At 38.3% G+C, this 23,623-nt stretch overlaps 1 protein-coding gene across 1 annotated transcript in view; it reads left to right on the plus strand.

Annotated features, from left to right (window-relative positions):
* Window positions 1–23,623, plus strand: part of RELN (reelin) — a 306,076-nt gene that overhangs the window by 75,011 nt on the left and 207,442 nt on the right. The window contains exon 3 of the mRNA XM_067299475.1: window positions 9,599–9,734. Within this exon, the coding sequence (XP_067155576.1) occupies window positions 9,599–9,734 (136 nt within the window). The remainder of the gene's footprint in view (window positions 1–9,598; window positions 9,735–23,623) is intronic.

Raw genomic sequence — 23,623 nt, forward strand, 5'->3', positions numbered from 1 at the left:
ATCCTTTATTACACTTTTAACACTGTGAATGTAATAGATCTGTGGTCACAGAGGAGGCAAAATTAAGTTTTTGACAATACATCAGAATATTTATGGAACGTACATGCAGTGTGAAGAACTGTGCTGTCTTCCACTGATTAATGTGAACTGGTCAGTGATATTGTTTTTTTAACCATCGGTGGTGAATCTCAGCATAGTTTCAAGAAAAGAACTCCTGCAGACTGGCGATTTCAGTTGAAATTCTTCCATTCAACCCACAAAAGCACATTTCCTCTCCCACTTCTCTCCCCAACAGTAGTTTCTCAACTAGCTTTATCTCTCACAGGCTGATGATGTGGTGCAGCACTTCTGACCATGGTGCCCGCTAAGCAGGTTTACATACAGTTTTATATTTTTTTATATTTATAAATCCTGAGGAACTTGTAACTATTTCCTCAGCTCTCACAAAGGGAAACCAATGTTCCAGCGTCACTGAAGTAGACTACTGAATGAAATGTGTTTATCGCCTCATCCTACACCATGCAAAATTCTGTGCTTCTGAACATAGTGTTATAGAAACTGTAAATAGTATTTACAAATTGAGCATGTTGTAGCGGTTGGCCATGTTTAAATGTATGAAGGTAAACAAAACCATATTCTGTTGCCATAATTGGGTTTTTCCCATCAGAAGTGTAGCTCCTTTCCTGAGTAGAAATGTTAATAACTCTTACTCAAGTTAATGGAGGTTTTTATGAGACACTCCTGCCCATCAAACCTCCCAGAGGCTCTGGGAATGGCCATACTGCAGGTCACTTTGGTGTCCCACCACCTGGTGTCCCCCCACAGGGCAGGGGGAGACCTTGCATAGCTGACCCAGGGCACCATCGAGGCTGCTGTACCCTGAGCCTTCAGGAGGGCAGAGCGCCAGAAAACCTGGAGCATCTCTAGGACTATTTCTCTGAATAAATATTACTAAATTGCAGGATGTGTCCCAAACTATATCTTGTCAGCCATCAACACTGGTTTAATTAAGCGTATCTGCTAATCACAATTTTCCAACTTTTTATAGTGTGTGCTGTAAGACACAGCTGGAGAGAAGGAACACCTTTAATTAGAAACAGCTATTGCTGATTTAAGTGAAGAAAGTTTATGTCAGGAGCTGTGGGGCATCCTTTGAAGGTGCTGTAGCCATGGCTGGTGTAGTACGCACTGCAGTTATTGTACACTGTACATACTCTCGAGTTGACTTTCAGACTGCTTAAGAAGTTATGGAATAGGATAGAATAGCTTGCTGAACAGAAACTCTCCAAAACAAGAAGTAATAAAAGTCTGTAAATCATAAATTTTCCAGCTGGAAAAAGATTTCCATGGAATTCCCTCTGGTTCCATTATACTGATGTCCTTATTGATTGGTTTTACTGGACATAATTTGTTTTGGAGGAAGCTATTAATTTTAAAACATCAAAGTTCACTGATTATGTCAATAGCAGAGGTATAAAACATAATTAGAGACAGTGCAAGTGTGAAGGAGATTCCCAGTACCAAGTTCATCCTTAAGTGAGTAATCCAGTAATGGTAATGTAGGCAAATGCAAAATATGTCTGTGGGCAAGGGATCAAAATAGAGGAAATATGTTACAAGGGAAACTGCTGCCAGAAACTATTAAGTTCATTTAAAATAAATTAAAAAGAGGCTTAGGGTTTTGTAGGTAAAACCTTGAAGCCATTACCCCAATTAGTCATACCTGAATATATAAGAAGCACGCAGAGTATTAGGATGTGTCACCAAAGACAGTACAACCAGAGAACTGGTATCGTTAGTATGCAAAGCTCTCTGCAGAGCACAGCTAGAAACTGAGGCTGAGATGGTTTAAATTTTTTTTTTTTTTTGGAAGCTACTACCTTGGAAAGGATATATTAATGATCCAAATAGGATGTCTGTGTTGTAAATAAAGGTTGGGGTTACATTTTTATTGAGATATGTAGTTGTTTTCTATTTGTTGCACAGCAGTGTTTTATTTGTTGTCACTTATGTCAGTAAGCAAAAAGGTTTGGTTCATTCATGGCTCTGAGGGAGTGGTCAGTATGGTTTTCTCAGGTAAATCTGCCAGTTTGGAGTCTCACTTCTACCCAAGAAAATTCAGGGCAATTCCACTGGCTCGAATTCTGCCTGCCTGAATTGTCCCTACTGCAAGGAGAAGAATGTGGTTACTGCTTGCCCTGAGAAGGAATCTGGTGGGAGCAGATGTCTGACACTACAACACAGTGATCCTTTGTCACATTTGTCACTGATACAAAACCTATCAAGCAGTACGTCTGATGACTGACTCCTGGGAGACACAAGCAATTTTACAAAATGAAGAGATTCAGAATAATGCAGTATTTTCAGGAAGTCATACCAGAGTTGCTCATATGGATGAGAGACTCACGAACCAAATACAATAACTAAAAAAAAGAGTAAGTGAATGCAAACCAGGGACAGCTGCTTTTCTGAAAGAGAGGTAAACTGGAATACACTGCTAAATTAGACTTATGAAAAAGCTGGTACAGAATGAAGTTATCAATCAGCCTTACAGGTTGCTATAAAGAAAAATATAAAAGTTGTTATTACAAAACATATGCTGGGGCTGTTAGGGAACATTTAGAATACATTCTGGTTTTGGCTCAAGCCTTTAAAAAGAGACTTTTCTTCTTCTATATTTCAGCAATGCAGTAGGTCATTAGCATTTTCTATTTATATTACTGCTGGTCCCTGTTTACTGTTACTAAATCTACTTGCCTTAGAGCTTTTCGTACCATGTTGTTCTCTGTGGAGCACTTAGACTTCAGCTGTAAATTGTCCTCTCATCCTTCCTGACAACGAACACCCTTAAACCGCCAGCGCGCTGGAGATCAGGCTTTCACAACCCCCACTCCACGGGCTCACACAGGCATATCACACGTTACACAAGGGGCTCATTCAGTGTCTGGGGGAATTATGCAAATGAAAGGGGATATTCTCCTCCCCGTGCACCAGAATTTCCATATGTGTAACTCCCGTTAGGTTTAATGAGACTGGCACTCATAAATCCCTGAGATGAAATTATACCCCTAAGTGGGTTCTAACAAAGGGCTGCTCAAAAGTTTTGATTAACAATCCCTTAAAAGTAGAACATTAAAGGAGAGATTAAGCAAAAAATGTGCTCTGTTTCGGAATAAATTTTGTAAGTCTGTACATTAAGGGTTCATCCTTGCAAATCTGTACTTCTAGTGAACTGCTCACTTCAGTAAGTAATCAAAAAATGTGGGCATAAAGCTCTACTCTTGTTAGCATCTAAACATCCTAACCCGATCTGCTTCCTACCTGGATCCCAAATTGTGAATGTAATTCAAACAGGGAGGTGCAGTAAATTGTTGTTTCCATAACTGTGAAGAAAACACATTCAAATTTTATGTATGGAGGAAAAGGTTGTAAAACAAATACTTCCTGTCCCAAGTCTGAGTTCCTTGAGCACAGTTATACCCCAACAGGGATCAAATTGCTGTATTCAAGCTCTAGGTGGTTCCTGACTACAAAAGGAGTTAAGGTTCTTAGTGATAGACTTTATTAAGTTGTTATATGCTTATTTGTTCTTTTTCTACTGTTCTTATTGGCCTGTAGATGGTATTTTCCCCAGCATTACATATACTGAAAGGGTGTATTATTTAATAATGAAGGAGTAATAGCAACAGTGAAATCAACACATGGCTTCAAGAAAGATAAAGGTAATATATTTCTGGGTGGAAAACCGTATCTGACAGAATTTCTGGTCTTTTCTTTCTTCATAATATTTAATAATTTATCAAGCCATCCTGACCTTTAATTGATCACAAGGACCAGCAAGTGCTTTAGCAGTCTGTTGTATTCTGTCAAACTAGATGTGTGTTTTTCCTGTGAAGCAGAGTGTAATCACCCAGAAGAATCAATCAGCAACAGCGTATTTTAGCTAGATGAGTGCAATTCACTTAGGGCTAGATTCTGCACCTTTCTTCATTTTGCAAGGGACTAACACGCGTAATTCAGTTGCCTCTAACTGGCTGCTTGCTTGAGTACAGATTGAAAAATAAGCTTATAATTGTACATTTGTATTCATGTTTTAGAAACAAAAACAGGATGGTAGCCAACTCCAGATATTCCTTTATTCCTAGTAAAGAAATAATGCAAATTACTGACGTTTTTCTCAAACACATATTTGTATTAAAAAAATCAGGTAGAAACTCTATTTCTTTCCTACCACTACTTCTCTTCAAAATTTTAAGACTTGCGTTTCAGAGTCCTGAAAGGGGCTGATAATTTAAGGATATTTCTGGAATATTCTTCCAGCAACCAAAAAAGAAACCGTTCTTCACTCACTATAGCATTCAGGGAAAACACATATTTAATTTTTTGCATATGTTTACAGGTAAGGATCAAAAAGGTCCTTTAAACATCCAGACAGACATAGAACAAAGGTAGGTGCCTTGCTTTGCAAATGGGGTCTGCAAGTTGCAGCTCCAGCAGCTCTAAAATGCGCTAGGCACCTATATACATTCAGTGAATAGATTTTAGCCTATAATTTTCCCTAGGACCTACACTTGGATTTCTGTGAATTCTGGTCCAGACCTGCCTGTCTCTGACACAATCTCTGTTGCATCCCAAATGATGAAGAGAGGCAAGTAGCTTTCCCTTAACCTCCAGGAGGACCCCAATTCTGCAGCAATGCTAGAGACCTGTCCGAGCCCTTCCTCTCTGAGGGCTTTACTCAAAAGAGTGGCTCCTTGTTCTTAGCCGCTTGACTTGGCCCAGATCTCCTGCATCTGAGTAGTGCAGGCTTAGCTTTAACAGGAGAGTGGGGGCACTGTCTATAAGATTAATCTTCAACTTTGTAGAGAAGACATGTTTCTGGGAGAATGGACTGTGGGTGTAAGATCTCTGCCCTAGTTTGTACTCTAAGATTATATAAAAATATATTAAAAAAAATTATAAAAAGCATGGCTACCAGCATCTCTCCATTTTGAGAAAAGTGAACTCTCCTGCATCAGGACCCCTTCCCAGAAAAGGCCTCCCGATGCTGCTCGGGAGAAGCGAGGCTCTGATTCGGCTGCGCTAGCCACGGCGTGGGATGTGTGCTCTGGCTCAGCGCTGTTTACCCTGCTCCCTGCAAGGTGCCCCTAGGCAGAACCGTGCTCGTCTTGCGGGTTTGTGGATCACCCTTCAGAGAAGCTAGAGCCTGTGCGGACAATGTGGGTCCCCAGCTCTGTTTCCTAAGGGAACAGGCTTCTCCTAGCACTAGGTACTTCATTTTTACATAAAATAAAATCTATTTTGAAGGTGTCTGTTTTTGACTTAAATTTACTATTTACTAATTAGGAATGAGTTGGCCTTTACAGCCTTATTTTCTTGGTATTTCATTGGTATTTCATGTTTAGCATTTTGTTGTCACTCTTACTCATAACCTTGAAAACGGAAACATATAGCAGATGATCACTTTAGAGGCAGCAAAAAGAAAATGCATTTATTCATTTTACAGCTGTATTTAACCCTTTCCTTTGCTGTCATACTCAGTTCATATAATAAATAAGAAATGGTAGGCTACCTACCTGTTGAGATTTTGCATTGATGAAGGATTTGCCAAGAACCTTGACATGCAGATGAGCTACTTTTCTCAGGTTCTTGTTTAGGATCCTATTTTCTAAATAAGCAGCATTAACATGTGTAACTCATGACTACTGCATATCTACTTTCTTCAGACTTAGAAAGCAGAAATGGATGTGAATCTTTCTGCATTATCTGTGCCATTAGACTATTCCTGGAGTTCCTGTATTTAATCTAACTCTTGGCATAGCAGTTCTTTGATTCGGTGACTATAAATAGTGCATGGAATAGGACTAAGCACATTTTTTAAAGTTATGGAACTTTCCACAATAAAAACAGCTTCTGGGCAAAATCTTGAGGGGGGCTGAGCACGTCTAGTTCCTCTCCCTGCAGAGCTGTTTGCAGGTACAAAGCATGTCTGGGATTTGAATGATTATACTGGGACTCCTAAAGGCACAGAAATTTCAGGGGATGGAGAAGCTAGAAAGTGCAGGTGTCTGCAACACCTCGGTATGACGAGTGCACATTGTAAAAAACAAGAGGAAAGGAGTTCAGAGGGATGCTAATGACTTCTTTGTATGTAGCACATTTTAGAGCTGTGGATACCAACTGTCACAAGCCTTTGAACATTTATACATTAAATAAATGCCCAGGAAACATTTGACTATTTGCAAAAATGGTTGTGCAGTTTTATACAGACAGATCTTAAAATACTACCTTAAGATTATTACCTTTTTAAACAATAACCTGAATGTATTTAATTGCACTGAACAATAGGACATGGCAGGAGATGCCATTAGACCAATGTGGACCTTAGCCACGCACCTGAAAATCAGGCATGCTCTGATGCAGAAGTTGTCTGAGATACCTACCAGACACATTTTTGTTCTGTATCTAATCAGGGTTGTCTTGTATTCAGTTTATTTTTTGCAGCAGAAGCTTGTTTCACATTTGCCTTAGGTTTTTTTTTTTTTTTTTTTATGGTGCAAATGTTCTGTCTGGGAAGCAGCTTGCCTGGTAGGAGAGGGGAATGGAGGAGAAGGAAACTGGTGCTTACTGTAGCAGGGGACTATAAAAAGACTAGAAACAAGAGGTGGAGATAGCATACTTTATATTTTATTTTCAGTAGTCCTTAGTTGCAGTTGCATTTCCCCATTTTTGGTGTCTGTGTGATTTTTATGTTCCCCTTTTCAGCATAAAAATTTGGTTTTAAGCATAAAAAAAATTAGAAAGTTTTTTCTAATATCACTGTGACATTCACTTAAGTTTCAATATTTTTTTTTCTTGAAATAATCTGAAGACAGTGAACTCCAAAATAGATTTGATGTATCCAGTAAAGGTCCTGCAGATGAGGACTGATTGCTTTTAATGTAAAAATGATAATGAATGGATAAAATCAGAATTCTGAGTATTCTCTGTGCAATTCATTGACTACTTCTGTGAAAAATTGAATGAGTTGTTTTTCATTGTTAAGAATTTATTCTAGTCACTGAAAAGTTGTTCTTTTTTTAAACTGTAAATCAAAGGAAAAAGAAATTCTCCACAGATGTTATATGTCTTTGATGTATTAGACACATTTTTGCAGCCTACTGCCTGAAACCTAGGGAATTCATTAACTCACAAGTTGCTGCCAAGAGGGAAGTGGCCACGTTTCCCAAGCTGGTGTGCCTGTCCCCGGCAGCGGGATGTGGTTGGGGCAGCCTTTGCCCTGCTCTGTATTTGGGTACCTCTGGGGAAAGTGGGATTTCTTCAAACTGAAGGGCTGTTCCTGGTTCTCCCCTGACAGTCCCTGTCATTTAATTAACCTACTAAAGTCTGTAGCTGGCTCCGTTTCCCATTATGCAGCCAGGGATGATGATAGGTGCAAACTAGTGGTCTGCATTGGCCCCAAAGACCCAGTCCCACATCACTGAAGTAACTAGTTTAGCACAAACTTCAAAGAGAGAAAGACAAGACCCACAACCCTGGGAAAGAAGCAGCGTTACCGTCTTTCACCCTTAAAGAAAGCAAAATAGTCGCCTAATTGCCACTGACCCTGCGAGCGACCGATGCTCTCTGGGCGTACTTTTGGACACATCTGTCTCCACATGGGGCAGCAGGGTCGATCTCAGCAATGAGAACAGGGCAAAGAGCCTCAGGACCAGTCAAGCAGCTTGATTTGAGGGTGTCACCGCCATCCCTCCCAACATGCCAAGGAAGAGAAGAAAACATCAATGTTAGTAAGGTTGACAAGAGATAACCAAACCTCACGTGCATGTAATGTCTTGCAATAAACAGGGATGAGTCAGTAAAATACCATATCCCTCGATTCCCCTACTGCTGTGCTCTAGAGGAGCCTGCACCTCTTCTTCATGGTCGTCCCAACCCAGCAGGCTTTAGGATCACTAGTGTATTTAACCTGTGTGAAAGTTGGAAGGCCTCATATGTATGCTTCAGTGGTGAAGTTTTTGAAAATCCTGAGTTAGAAGGTTATGATCATTTGTAAAAGATACAGGCATCATTGCCATCATCCACTCCCTCCTGTCACCTCTGGGACAGGATTCACTGTGGCTCCATTTCTCCAAAAAAATTGAAGCTGGTTCAGAATTTAATAGCCTTCAGGGTAAATAATATATCTAACCCTGAGCTATATTCTGTGATTCTCACTAGAACATGAGTGTAATTTCAGATGTTGATCTATTTTGATCTATAAAATGCAAAATGATTTGCTTGCAAGGCAGTCCCCCTCTCTGAACAGTACTGCTGGCATTGCAGTCCCTGGAGAGGCACAAGGTGGAGCAGCATGTTTGTGTTAGAAAGGATTCGTCCGCCTCCTTGGTGAAAATCGCTTGCTTGTAAACTCTTTCCACCTTTGGATCAGTGAGGGTTTAAGAAAAGTTGTTGGGTTTGCATTTCAGAAGAATTGCCATTAAAAACAGTTGTTGAGGGTTCTGAGAGGTAGAGATAAGTTTTAGTTATCTATTTTTGTTTGAACTGAAATAAATAAATACAAGAAATACCAGCCAACATAAACTTTCTGAAATACAATCACGTAACAACTGACAGGGACCTTTTTGAGCATGTTGGTACTTGCTACCATATGCTCTTCTTTCACATCATACTAGCAATGTTTTTAGACTATCTAACTGTTTTCTGAACTAAAGGGTTCACTATTTGAAGTATTTGGGCACACAGCATTCCCTTCTGATAGGTGCATTCAAAAAAATAGTTTCAATATTTATTGTTTAATGTACTAGGATTAAAGGTGTAATAATTAACTTGAGTAAGATTCCAGCCTAAATGTATTAAACAACCACATTTGCACTAATTTGTAGGAAGGTGCAGAGGGACTCTGAGGGAGAGAAGGTTGCCATCTGATATTGTTGCTTTGTTTAAAAGCCGTAGTTCTTTTATCTAATGATGAACTACAGTGTCTTCCAGAGAGAGTGATTAATAGAAGACATCCACATTTACCCATGTATTAAAGGCTGTTTCAAAAAAATTCAAAGGAATATATACTAGTAAAACTGGTTGAAGGTGGCTGCTTTTATTTCTGATCAGAAGAAGGGTTCATGAATCCAAAGCTCATCTGCTTTTTTCCAAGTAGATGTGTCTGTCTAATAAAAGATAATACCTTTCCCTGTAAGTTTCATTTTGCTTATTAAAGCATAGTGTTTTTTCTTCAGGTTTCATTTGCTTTTAGATCTGCAATGTGCATAAATCAGTTAATGGAATAACATGGTTATACAGCAGCTGCAGTCCGGCTTCCTCCTTTAAAAATGCAAATAGTTCCTTTGGTATTTGTTTCATTAAGAATAATGATAGTAAATTCGTTGAGCCAAAGTCAGCCTTGGCTCAAGCAAAGGCCAGCTTCAGTGTTTTCATTGGCATTAATTCTAATTATGTGATGGCATAGTCTTTTTTTTTTTTTTTTCATTCTATGTTGCCATGATTAAATACATGGTCGATGTCTTACTCTGCTGGTTAGAACCTTGCAATGAGCCATTAACATGTGTTACTGTTTATCTTCCCTGTGTCTTTCTCATAGGAATTATGTCTGACCACCAGTTTGGAAATCAGTTTATGTGCAGTGTGGTTGCATCACACGTGAGCCATCTCCCAACTACCAATCTCAGTTTTGTCTGGATTGCTCCACCTGCGGGGACGGGCTGTGTGAACTTCATGTACGTATACACAACGAGTAAGGGTCCTACATCGGTCGGTGGCTAGAGAAAATAATCACTTTGGAAATAACCAAATGATCTGCTTGCACTATGACCTTATATCTGAATCAAGGAGTCAGTCCTGCAAATGTAGGCTTTAACAAGAAGTAGGAATTTTGTGTTCTTCTGTGGCTGATGAGTTTCTGTGCATATTAGGGCTTTATGCTTCAAAACATGTAAGAACGCGATAACATTTTATAGTGTAGCATGCCATCAGAAACATAATGTATGAGTGCATCAGGATCTGAAAGCCTAGCATTTGAATATATATTGATTCCTCTTAGTTATTAATCATATTATTGATTCTTTGCATATATATCACATTTGCATTGACCTAATTTTTTCTCTTTTGCATTTAATAATAATTTACTTAGATTGTAAACCTCAACATAAAGTGCAAGAAATCTATCAAACTCAAGTAGCAATTTTAACTTCTGCTTAATTCAGCTAGTTTATTATCTGAAAAAACAGAGAATATTCTTGTTGCAGATGAATTTTTCTAGTAATTTGTTTTAAAGCCCTAAGTAATTATTTGATGATTTCTTTTCATATTAAATGCCAACAAAATAGTATAGCTAATATGAATTATTAGCTATACTGTATTTGATACTTTATACTGTTACTATTTTTTACTTTAAAATATTTTCTAAATATTTGTCCTGAAATTTTGGTAAATAAGATGTGAGAGAGAAAATATATCTAGAGCGGGATTGAAAACAAAATATTTCAGGCTCGACCCACTCATACAATGGAAGTCAGATTGCTCCATAGATAGATGAACAGTTGCAAAGTTTTAGAGTGTGAGACTTTTGATGTGTTTCTGTTACTGTCCAGTTTGTCAAAACAATTCCCGCTCTGAGTGAGTATTATTTCCTTTCTATCCATACCAGGAAACTGCAGGTAACAGCATCCCACATAATCAAGTTGTTTTATTGTTTAACATATTGCAAAAAGGGAAAAGTGGGTGACTTACTTGTTTGAGAACCTAAGTTGCGGATGGTGAACATAGTAACTCTTGATAGGCCAAGCTGTGTCTTTAATATCCCCCTTTCGTATCTAACACATGTTGTTTCCTACTCCATTACAACACATTATTAATGGCACTGACAGTGTCAAGACATTTTTATTTCCAGCTCTCTTCTTCATCTTAAATCTCAAATGGAAACTGGGAAAAAAAATGGTTTTGAGTGGTAACAGACTTTTGAGAATGTATTGGTTCCTCATTGACTTCTACAATGTACCAGAGAAGCTGTTTATAATATTTAAGATTCCCATTCACTATCTGACAAAAGCCATTGTTGAGGGAATATTGTTACTGTTTTACTTAACTTCTATGTCAGAAAGGTTAGCCTCATAAAATAGTTGTACATATCCTGATGAAATCAGTCATCTACATTTTCTCTCTAGAAAATCTGTGAATTTTATACTTCCTTTAATTCCTCTCCAGTTTCCTTAGTTGATCAAGTTGTAGAAGATAGATTTTGTACTTTGAGCTGGATGAGAAAAATGCCAAATGAGGATAGGAGACCTGTGTCTTTTCTGCATACTCCTGCTTACTCCCTCTCTTTCTCAGATGTTTGTTTTTCCCCTGTACTCAAGAAATAATTGTTGCATAGTGACTGTGAATGTATTTATATGAAATCTGACCTTCCGTTGCAAGTTTTGAGGGTAATTTGTAAACAGTTATTCATTTTCGTCTTACCAATTTTTTTGTCCCTATTCTATTTGTTTCTGTTCAAGGAGAGCTGAAGGATAGCTCTATAGAAACACAAATAGTGCTATAACTGCATATTCACATTTAAGCAAAATTAAAGGGACATTTTCTAAGGCACTGAATGCTTGCCTATCTCTGCTTCCACTGAAATCAATGGAGGATTCATCCCTGGCTTCAGTGGAAACAGAATTAGGTCAGCACTGAACAGTTTTGGAAATCCAGCCTTTAATTCCTTGTTGGTATAAGCAATAACGTGTAATTATTTCCTCTTCACAAACCGCTTATTGTACTATGTCGGTAAAGTTTTTAGCTGGATTGCAGTCTACAGAACTATATATCTGAAGTCTGAATTTACACCTGACTACATAATTTGCAGAGTGGATGTAAACGTAAGTACGTCAGTAATTTGGGTGCTGAACCACCAAACCCGTCTTTCCTTGCTATTCCTAAAGCCAGAAGGGTTGAGCGCTCTGACCCCTGTGCCTAGGGGATGGCGAGCGCGAGAGTACCCCTGGCCCAGGCACCCCGCAGTCCCCGGGGCTTTGCAGAGCGCCTCGCCGCCTGGTGTAGGTATGCTCCATGGGTGATACCGGTTTGTCTTTGAAGGGTGAGCAAAATAATGCAGTTTATATCAATCTGGCGTCCCGTAGGACAAATGCAGACAAGAATGGATAGGCTCAGCATCCCTGAGGTCGGCATTTACTCTAGGATTATACCTGGCTCCAAGACTTCTGGGGAAATGTGATCATCAGCTGCAGTAGAAATTGAAGGGAGGAGAAATATATTTTGCCATTAATCCTCCTTCCCATTTTTAATTTAGCTGCCTACACTTTCTTGCCTCAACTACTGTTTTCCACGCCTACTAAATCGCAAGTTGGAGTAAACAAAACTTTTTTTTTGTACAGTGTTAGTCTGCCTGCCTTACACAATTCTTTGACTTCCAGGCTTTCAGAGAGTTGGCTCTGCCTTGTTCATCTCCATTTGCTCCTCTGCAGCAAATAGTTAACATAAAAAGAGATTTTTTAATGCTTGACACTGACTTTAACTGCTTGGCTATTTTAAATTTAATATGAATTGAAAACATCTGCAAATAGCAATGCAATTTTTAATACATTTAATATGAACTAAAATATCTGAATGGTAATTCACAGACTCTGTCAACAATGCAGTGAAGGTGAAAACTTCCTACACTGTTGCCAGTACATCCGTGATTCAGATCAGCTCATTAGTCTTTGACATCTCTAGGGACAGATAATAAGGTTATTAATTAGTGCCAGTGTTGGTGGTGGAATTTTTGAAATGTTGATACCTTTCCCTGGACATTTCTCAGGGAAGAACTTGACAAAAGTCACCAGACAAATCTCCAACAGGATGTTGCAGAACTTTTATTAACTGCACTATTGGCTTCCATTGGGAATACAGACTACAAATATGCAGGAAAAAAGAAATGTTGAAAGGTTAGGGTCGTTCATGCTTAAATTAATTACAGTGAAATCATTGTAGTATATTTATTTTAATGCAGATGGCCATCCTACATGCCAGGATTGAGTTTCAGTGATGAAAGTGTAGAGCTGGAATATTTTGCTGTTTTCAGTTTTCTAAATAATGTATTGAAATATAATTTCTTATTATATTATTGAGCCTTTTCCTTTTGCAACCGAGATTATCACGCCTTAATCCCAACCAACTAAGTCTATCAGGAGCATATTTATTGCAAACATGCCTAAACATAAAGGCTTGGGAATGTGAATAGCAAGGTTACATTTAGTTATTAAAACAGGTTGGCTATTGCTTCAATCTGTGATAATCTCAAGTAACTTGATAGAAATTGAAGGTTACACTTTGTAATACCAGTGTGAAAGAAAAGCATAATCTCCATAGGGAAGTCATGTCTGTATGGATGTCATGGGCAAAATTCCCTTGCGCTTCACCCATGCTTTTTGGTGTGCTCAGTCCTGAAAGGTACTGAACCCCTAAGGAGCAGGATTTACGTGATCACATCGTCAGTCAGTCCTCCACAAAGACTCTAGTACTCGTGTAACTGATCCAAGTTGACAAAGATGTTGGGATATCGGGAGAGTAAGTCTCATAAAGATCCGTGGCAGGGAGAGCAAGGTTGCTGTACCAGTAAACCGGAGCATTGCCAGGAATGGTCCTGGGTCCTGGAGCATGACTGTCTAGGCCAATAAACTGCCAGAAGTTTCCCTGGCATAAATTTGGCTCCTTTTCCAGGCATGGCTACGGAGGAGCTGGCTGCTCCCGGGCTGTTTCCAGGGAGCGCTTTGCAAGCAGCCCCATTTGGTGGGGAGGCCAGTTCACTAGCACGGACACGGGTAACTCGATGCCAGTTGGCGTCAGCGCCCGGGACGGCTCCTGGCCACATCCGGTTTACTGACATGGGCAGCCACGGACAGCCAAAGCATTGCTAGTACAGAGGGCAAGCAGAGCTAGCTGCGCTTTCATCCTTTGGGAGGGGACCTGGGGATGCGGCTGGCATGGACAGGGGGAGGGACGGGCGGCACTGTCCTGCCCCGCACTCAGGGCTCCTGGGAGGAAGGTGGGGAAGGGAGATGCAGGGACTGGGGAGACTGGCGTTCACCCCTCATGCTTCAACTTGCCAGCCCAGTGCTCTAGTTTCTTTTTTTCTCCCCCCAAATATTCCCTCTCCTTACAATTTGATGCAGTCCAGGTATTGCTATTACACACAGGGCTGTGTGACTGCAGGGGCTGATTGTAACGCTGCCTGGTGGAGTCGCACGACCTTCCTCACGCTCAGCGTTTCGCTCTGCAAGCCCTCTCCGCAGTTTCCCTGGGAAAGGGATAGCATGCAGCCTGGACTTCCTTGGGAAAGGTCGCTGGAGCTTCTATGCAAGACCAGGCAATAACCCTTTTTTCACATTGGCCATATGCAAACTGTTGCTTATTCTCTTTTTTTGTCTAAATTCCTTCTATAGCTAATAAATAATAAAAATTTAGAGGACCTTTTATAAAATATCCTTCTAAGAGAAAAACAGACAGATTACCATGGTATGTCTCAGTGTAATCCTATAGTATTTTTTCATTTTTCACATAGATACTACTACTCCTGATGAGCTGAGGAAATAAAAGATAAAATGCATCATTTATTACAGAATAGTTTTCTTAGCAGTAATTTAGGACTGTTTTATACTGGTTTTGAGCAGTAACAGCTCCTAAGCAAATTGCCAGCATCTGCAATTGCTGTTTACAACAAAAAAAGCAGGTCCTTCTTTATGCAGACAAACCATTTTGCTGAATGTGTGGAAATTTGCAAAACATTATCTTCATAATCCATAATTCACTGTTTATAACTTCTGCTCTAAGCTCACGCTAACCTAGTTAAAGCTCAGCCTGTCACTGGGGATGATAATGACTGTTAAGCAGGGTGACACATAACATTAGATCTTAGGTCGTTAAGCCTGTTGTTTTATGGACGGCTTAACCTACTAGTTTGCAAAAGTGATAAAGCTGACCTACATTGCAAAAGCATATTGTGTTTGAACCATTAGCATAGTTTATGGCTGCTGTTCCAGCTGCTGTATTAGATAGAAGAAGTTTTAGTTTCTTATAGAAATTACTTCGGAAAATTATTGTTTTTTCTTATATGGCTGTTTCTGCTAGTCACTGAAGTATCCTATAATTCTGATTGTGTCTGTATGGATATTAAAAATAACCTCTACTACTGGAGGTAAATGCATTATATTGAATATCCATTCCATGGACAATTTTCGAAATGTTTTCATCAATTTGCAAGATTTTAATTCTGCACAATGTAATGGTTTAGATATTTTATGATCACTAAAACATCACTTAAAAGCTACCAAAGCTTTTAAGCCGAGTCCATGGTAGCACGAACTGAACTGGACTTCTATAGTGCTATCTTTGTGAGTCTGTAGGCAGTGTGTAATACCCCACGTAAGAGCTATGAACCATCACAACTCATCTTAAAGTTCTGTAAATTATGAAGCTTTGTAAAGTACTAAAATGCTCAAATTATGTATTATTTGACACCTACTTAGCCTAGTAAATGAATCTGTAGATGCAAGCTGCACAGCTAACAGGGAGCAGCAATAGCCGTGGTTTTGCTCCGCCTGAAGGTAGAGGTAAGAGTGCTATCGTTCCTGAGGCAGGGCACTGGCACATTGCTTCCCCTCCTGAAGCAGGAAGAACGGGTTCCCAGCACAGCTCCTGGAAAACAGTTTAGGACTGAGTGCTGAGGCAGACAGATGAGCTGTTGGAAGAAATTTTGAAGAAACTTTCAAGAAATCAGATGTGGTTTTCAGGGTGGGTATCTCTTTTCCCATAGTCACCTGATGATACAACTCCTTTCTGGGAAATTTCAAGTACTGTGTTCCAGAACTGGTCTTTTCATGCCAATGTGTTTAAGACCGTTTCTAGAAGTTGGCAACCGTGTTAATATATAAACTTGAAATATCATGCTATACAAGCACTACAGAACATAAAGACTGTGATTTAAAGGCTTGGTTGCCTACTTAAAACATTTATAGAAAACCCATGATGAAAATTATGGAAATATTGAATAAACATCCAAGAAGATTGCATGGTCTGCTATATTAGTCCTCTAAGCAGGGTGGGAAAGTGACATATTCTCTGAAGGAGCCACATACCCCTGGTAAACCACTTAGCTAAGCTGTCATTTAAGACAATGTTTACTGTTTTTTCATTTGTTGAAAAAAAAAAAGGCAAATGACAAAAATACAGAAAAATATCTTCAGAACTGAATAAGTGATTACGTTTACTCTATACACATAATGATTTAATATTGAATATTAAAATATTAAATATTTTGAGAATATTAAAACTGCAAAGTAAACAAAATGGCAAATATCAGAACTAAGATCCCTTAGGTTCTTTACCTGTATTTTTATATAATCACTCAGCTCTTAATTATATGATCATATTTTTTTTTGCTTATGCTCTTATGATGAACCAGATTTGTACAATGAAATACAGTATTGTTTGTAGCAGCTTAGTTCTCGCTATGATTTGCAATCTTGGAATTAAAGATTATATAGCAATGCATATTCAGAACCTTAATGTATAGACAGCCTGAGTTCTGGAGTTCAGTGAAGCACTAGGGCAGTGCTTCAGCTGGGTGATGCCTTTTTTTGTTACTCTTTATTGCAAGGTAAGAATGATGCAGGTTATTTATTATCACTGTTTTTTGGTATCAGTGTCGACCCTACTTGAAACAAGTGCTGAACAGACACCAAGTAAGAGATGATCCTTGCTTACAGTCAGAGTAGATCTGACATTAACCCAGTGTCCCAGTCATTTTGTTTTTCAGTGTTGTTTATAATTTGCCTCATGAAAATAAATCATCCATAATTGCTCCTTCTGGTGTCCCAGTTTAGTGGAACTGTGATGAGTCTGATACAAAACAAGAAAAATTACTCTTTCACTAGGTTTTCCACTTTCCTGTTTAGAGGCATTGTTATACCGTCAATCAGCATTATGTGTAACACTCTGAAAATCACAAGCCAATACTTGATTCAGATCTTGGCTCTGCTCGTGTCCCATTTTGATGTGGTGCCCAAATTACCTCCTTCATCTTCTGTGGTTGTTAATTTTCCAGTAAAATGCAAACACCATCCATGGAATCATTGTGGCTCAACTTAGACTCAACTGATTGTGCAGAATTAGATTTAGCTTGTCTGTTAGTTTTGTCTTAGTTTTGTCTATATTATGTGATGATAAAGCAAACAGATTACCAATGAAAACTTCTAAATATTTTAGGAAATTTTGTTAGCAAAAGATGGTAGACGCTCTAGCACCAATTATACTGTGATGGGGGAATATTCAGGGCCTGAGAGCGTTCAGAGCAAAGGTAGAAAACAGGAAGGGAGGAGAAAGGCTGATTGTACTTCATCTTCCACTCCTGAAAGGGACCTTCAGTTTGTTTCAGTGCGAGATTAGGGCATGTAGATGTTTCCAGGTAGGCATCTACACGTGAGCAATGTGTCTGTAATTCCCAGTAGTTAATGGGGGTTGAATCTGGTTATAGAAACTTAGCCATCTAGGGCCTGACTTTCAGCTCTACATCTACAGGGAGATACCTGCAGGTCTAGAAAAGCTCTGTAGGTCTACTGGTTTCCTTAGGGCATCTCAGATTATTTTAGATGCTTATGTTTGGGCAACTGAATCAAACCCTATGTCTCCACGGAATGTAGTAGATCATTAGCTACCTGGTTCCCATATAAACCTTTATATAGGCACCTATTTTAAGCTTTTTAATCTGGATCTGAATCCCACCCAAACAAACTCAGCTACCTAAATGTAAGTGCCTAGGTGCCACGTGATGAACAGTGAGTTCTTCACTCCTGTCATCCTCCAACTGTCCAGTATCTTTGTCCATGTCAAGAGTTCCTGATGAGCAGGCTGCTCAATGGTTGAGAACTGCTAAAGAGTATTAATTAAGAAGGAAACTTTGCAAAATTCATAAAATCTTGTATTTTTTTTCTTTTTCCTTGGAGGTAAAGCCTATTGTCTAATAGCCAAGAGGCCATTAGATGTTTGATAATCCTACTGAAAGCCCACTTTAATGAGAGGGTTGTTCAGTGTTCAACTTTTTCTCCAAGCTTACAGAGAACTGGTCATTTACTATTTTAGGCTCCTCATGCTGTGTAGGTTCAAGAAAAGCAGAACCGACAAAGTCAGGAAGAATGGGTATGTGAACGTTTTATTAAAAAAGAAAAGCACATGAAAATTCTATTGAAAGGTTAGTTGGACTCAATTCAAAAGATGAGAAAAAAGCATAAAATACTACTTTCATCAACACTGTGTAATGCCAGAATAGAAACTGCAAGATGATACAATGTTAGGATGGTTTCTTTTCTTTGTATGATACAAATTTAATATATCACATACTTGTAATGTTCGATAGCAGAAGGCAGCTCAATATAGCCTTTGGCTATTCTGTTAAGATTTTGGCATGGTTCCATATAGGACTCTGGCACCTCCTGCATAAAAGAAAATGAAATTCAGTCATTTTCTACTTATTACTTAAATAATAAAACAATCACTGTGAGAATTACTTCCCTTCTTACAATTATTCATTTCGGCAATTCTAGAAGCAAAGATTAGAATTTTACTTCTTTCTCCCTTTCTGAGCAGTGTTCCCATTATTTTGCACATGAGACCATCAATTCACAATTCACAATACAGTTATCAGTAAATGTGTTTATAGTTCTCTCTTAAACTTTGTTTTGCTTTTTCTGAAATTTAACCTCAGGGTTAGTTTTCAGAGCATATTTTAGTTCATCAAGAACATAAATCTTTGTTCCATTCAAAGAAGTGTTTTGTCTTCCCCTTTTCCCAAGATGTTTTAATTTTGAAAACATGACTAGAATATAAAAGATATTACACACACTTCAATAGTTTGTCTCCACAAGTAGGTTTTCCTGGGTAATAGAGGAATTAAATGAAATATCTTTTGCCTGCTAATAACTGATTGCTAACAAAGCTTTTAAAATGAGGTTCTAGAGAAGTATGTTTTATGAAATAGGCACAAAACAGATTTTGTGAATTGTTTCAGAAATGTCGGTTATATGAAGTGAGCTATAAACATACATGGAAGCGTTCTGTAAAGGTGAATATATAAGGTACAAAACATTGCTACAGACAGAGGCAGAAGACATTTGTATTAGAGGTTTTAGGAATTTAAATTGCAGTACTGCAGAAGAGCCCATACAACCCGGACGTTGTGTCTGCTCGGGAGCCCTGTGTAGCTTTGGAATGTGCCCCTGGTTGAGTGAGTGAGTTGGTTCATTTTAATGCCCTCTCTCAAGTGGATAATACAACAAACATCCAGTGCATGAATGAGTCTGAGATAAGTGTATTGTCTGTATACTTCTTTGGGAAGCACTTGACTTCTTGCAAGGGACTATTACTAAATAACTTCATAAAGAGCTCAGTACCGCAAGATGCTGAGCACTGGCGTTGATCCAGCAGAGCACTCATGCATGTTCGTGCTTTCATCAAAAGCACAGACACCACTTTTTGTGTTTTTTAAATTCATGTCTTCAGTTTACTTGTTTGAAATTTTACTTTGTTTGTGTACTCAGCAGATTATACAAACTTGACTTACTTTTTGTTTCTGGCTTCTTTGGATGAACTCTAATAGAGTAATCTACAAAGTACTATGTAGAGGTACACTAATATTCAGCAAGACTTCATATATATGCATAAAATATGGAAACTTGGAGGAGAGGAAACTATAATCTAATAAGACAAGAAAAATTTTATCTTTTCTTCCTGTTTCTGTACTTAAACATTCTCCTCCCATCTAGTTCCAGGAAAAATTTGAAAACAAAAAAGAAAGAAATCTTGGACTTGAAGGTATCAGAAAATTTAAATCAGTTCCTGCTGCTGGGAAAATTTGGATTTGAGTATTCAGAATGACCTTAAAGTAGCTGACGGACTGTACCCTAATACATCTTGCATAATTGTTTTTTTAAACTGTACCTAGCACTAAGGTGTATCCCTCCCATCTCAGGTTAAGAAACTCAAATATATTATTATTATTCAAATAATTCTTATCTATGGATAAGGAATGAAATATATCTCAATCTGTATATGTAATTATAGATTATAAAATTTTATAAAATAATATATATATAGTGTTATAAACTAAATTATAAAATATTATAATTCCTCTGCATAAGTCATTATCTACAGTGTACAAAAAATGTCACCAGGATGAAACATGGTAACATTATCTTAGGAATATATTGATAGTATCTGTCTTTATCTGATTTTTACAGTACCCAAAAGCGACGGTTTATTCTTTCAATACCATTCAGAATGCTGTTTTACAAACATTGCTTGTAAGCAGCTTGTGGTCTGTATATGATCATGAACTCTGTCCTCAGGAGCCAAAGCCCACTGAGGTCAAGAGAAGAACTCCAAGACTTGCAAAGGTTTCTAATGCAATCATTATTTGGCAGTTAAAAAGAGAAAATAGATAGATGTAAATTAAATAGTAAATGTTTTTTCCATTGCTTCATTTTTCTTCCATTCTTGACATTGGAAGGGTTTAAAACAGAATCTTTTAATAGCCAACTTTCTCCCTTTTCCTCCACTTTCCTGCATGATTTGTCCTCTGGAAAAAATGGGAGTCTCTCGCTCCAGAATCCAGTATGACATGTCTGTTTTTTTCCCCTTCTCTCTTTTGGCCTGGAAGATACCCCTTTTAAAATCCCCTTGATAAGTGGCACCCTTATCAGCATCTTAGGTGCTCACAGTCAGCGCCAGGTGATCTCCTTCCCTCCTCACCATGGCCGCGTGGTTCTTTTAGGCAGTAGCCAGCATTTTAGCCCTAGGGTAGATCTGTGTGATGAGAATGCCATCAGATTTTAACAGCTGTCTATTGCTAGCCTGTACAACTACAACTTGGAAATTTCAGATTGGTGTGGAAGTAAAAAAGATCATCTCAAAGAGAGATATACAGTGTTAACACTCAGAATTAATAAGTTGTGCATCTCAGGTTGGCATAGCTGCCTTAATAGCCCTGTTAAAAGGCCGGTAGGGTAGTACTGAAGCCTTACATTAGTTCCATCCTGTTAGGTATTATTACTTAGACTGTGGCTGCAACACAGTGCTGAGAGCGTAAGCTGTCCGGGGCAGGGACAGCACTATGGGATGAAATTTTGCCCCACACCACTTCTGTACACCAGCTGCCTTGCAACTGTACCGCTGCCTCAGCAGGTCCTGGAGGGCAGCGACTTGCAATCATGGGAGCAAAGGCCTCAGACAAGTAACCAGGATGGCACCTGCTGTCAAAGTGATGATGTCGTGCTAGTGGATGTGGTAATGATGTTGTAATGGTGGGGTCATCATTATAGCAGCTCCAGTCATGTTCCATTCTCTTGTGCTACAGAAGAGGTGTCACCTAGGAGAGGGCTTGGAGATGCTACACTAATTCAAATAATAATAACTTTTATTCTAAGGACAAAGAATTGAATATCTTAAATGCCATTTTGTGGTTATATTGATGCTTAATGGCAGTTCTCATAAAAAGTATTTTATTGATACAATACCACTGTAATATAATGAAATAGTCTTCCTTCACCAAGTAAGAAAGACTTTAAAATAGGAAGTTTGAAGGAACAAATGACAAAAGAAAGTCAATCTTTTTCTCCTTCTTTTCACATGCATAGTTTGAGGTCAAATTTTGCCTACATATGACACATCAGTTGTAATCAGGAACCAAAATGAGCTTCATAAGCTCCTATCAGCATTAATGCTTATGCAAAGGATTAAAACTGATATGAACAAATGACTTGGCAGAACCTACTTACACATACAAAAGATAGACAGGAGAAATGCTTCCAATCAATATCATAGACTGTTTTGCAAAGCAGTGAAGATGCTAGGACCATAATTTGAACTATGGTTTTGACAAGTAAATATAGATGGAATGTGTATGGTGAGTTAAGCTGTATAAAGCCTTTCTTCTAAATCCAGATGTAGGCATTAACTCGCATATTTGAGATGGCATGCTTATTTGCTAAGTGCAAAGATGGTTACAGAAAGGCTTTCCTGACTGAGGATAAAAGCTGGAGTACCCTTTAATTTTGGTTACTGCCAAGCTTATTTCAACAACCACAATAGTTATTTGGCTTCATACCAAAAAGTGGCAATACAGTACTTACATGTCTATGGATCAAAATTAGATGAAAAATTGCTGTTTCTCATCTCTAAAGCCATTTGCTGCACATTTTATAGGCCTCAAGATGCCTTTTGTAATATGTGATAACGGAGCCAACTGAAGCATCTGCCTGGAAAGAGATTACTTTAATTATGGACTCAATGTCCTATTTTCTGCAAGTGATCCCCAGAGAATTTCTTACTGCTGGATGAGAGGTGTTATGATGCACATTAAAACCTACGAGTCAAACAAAAGAGATTGTAAATGTGAGAGAAGGACACCTATAAACTCTTGTATTCAATTGCTAAAAAAAAACCAACCCTAAATCCTATGATGATAACTTTTTAATTAATCTAACACCTGTTAAAATAAATTTCCACCTGCATAGGGAAAAATGAATGTTAAAAAAAACCTTATCCTTCTTTTCCTAATCCTGTTGTATGTTGTAAATGGCTTGATCTATAAAATAGTCTTTAAAATACTCATGTTTTCCTTTTACACTTTTCAACATACTAGTAGTTACTAATGATGTAATGTGAAAAGTACATCACAGAGGATTCTTATTAGCTCTTATTTTTGCAATATGTAAAGTTTCCTGTCATTAAGAATTCCTTTGCTGTTCACTGTAATATCATTGATCACAATTAACTCACTTGATATTAAAGTGGATGTGCTGTATGCTTCTATAGAAATTCTGTGTAAATCACCATTTTGATTTAGCGCTGTTTAATGGCTACTTAAAATATATGTCATTCTCCCCTTTCAATTAAAAAAAGCCTGGAGATCTTCATTAGCAGCTGTTAAGATGATGAGCTAAAAGTTTTTTCTTTCACAAAATATGATGGAAGAGCTTTAAAAATGGCTTAAAGATGCTGTGACAGCATGTGAAGTACTGGGAAACTTCCCTAAAACATGTAAGGCAGCCAAAATTAAAAAGAAAAATGACATCTCCAGAAGATACTAAATTTTAAAAAATAACCACTGAAAATGCACTTTAAAATTTAAAGTCAGAGGGCTATATCTCATGGCATTTAGGATTACTGTCTCTTTGTTCCTGTACAGTTATTAAAAAGGAACATTCTCTTAAAATAATAAGGTGAATGCAATACTCATCATTTATAAATAAGATCAACTAACATTAGTGGTTTTCCGGTTTGCTAATTATACAGTGACTGTCTTTACTAAAGCAAAAGCAAGTCTAAAGAGGATGTTACTGGGCATAGTCAACACTTCATTATCAGAGTTTAATAAGGAGATCTCATACCTTGAATAATGGAAGACTTTAGCTAATAATGCTGCTTCCAGCCCCAGGACAAACTCCTGGTGGAACTGAACTTGTCTGGTAAGTCATACGTGTTTGTTCCTCATGGTTTCCAACACCGTTTCGGGTGCTTGGGGAGCACGTGCTCCAAGCTGAATCTCTGCTGTCATGTAGCCTAAGCTTGTAAA

This window comes from Apteryx mantelli, chromosome 1, assembly GCF_036417845.1.
Source record: "Apteryx mantelli isolate bAptMan1 chromosome 1, bAptMan1.hap1, whole genome shotgun sequence".
In the NCBI taxonomy this organism is placed as follows: Eukaryota; Metazoa; Chordata; class Aves; order Apterygiformes; family Apterygidae; genus Apteryx; species Apteryx mantelli.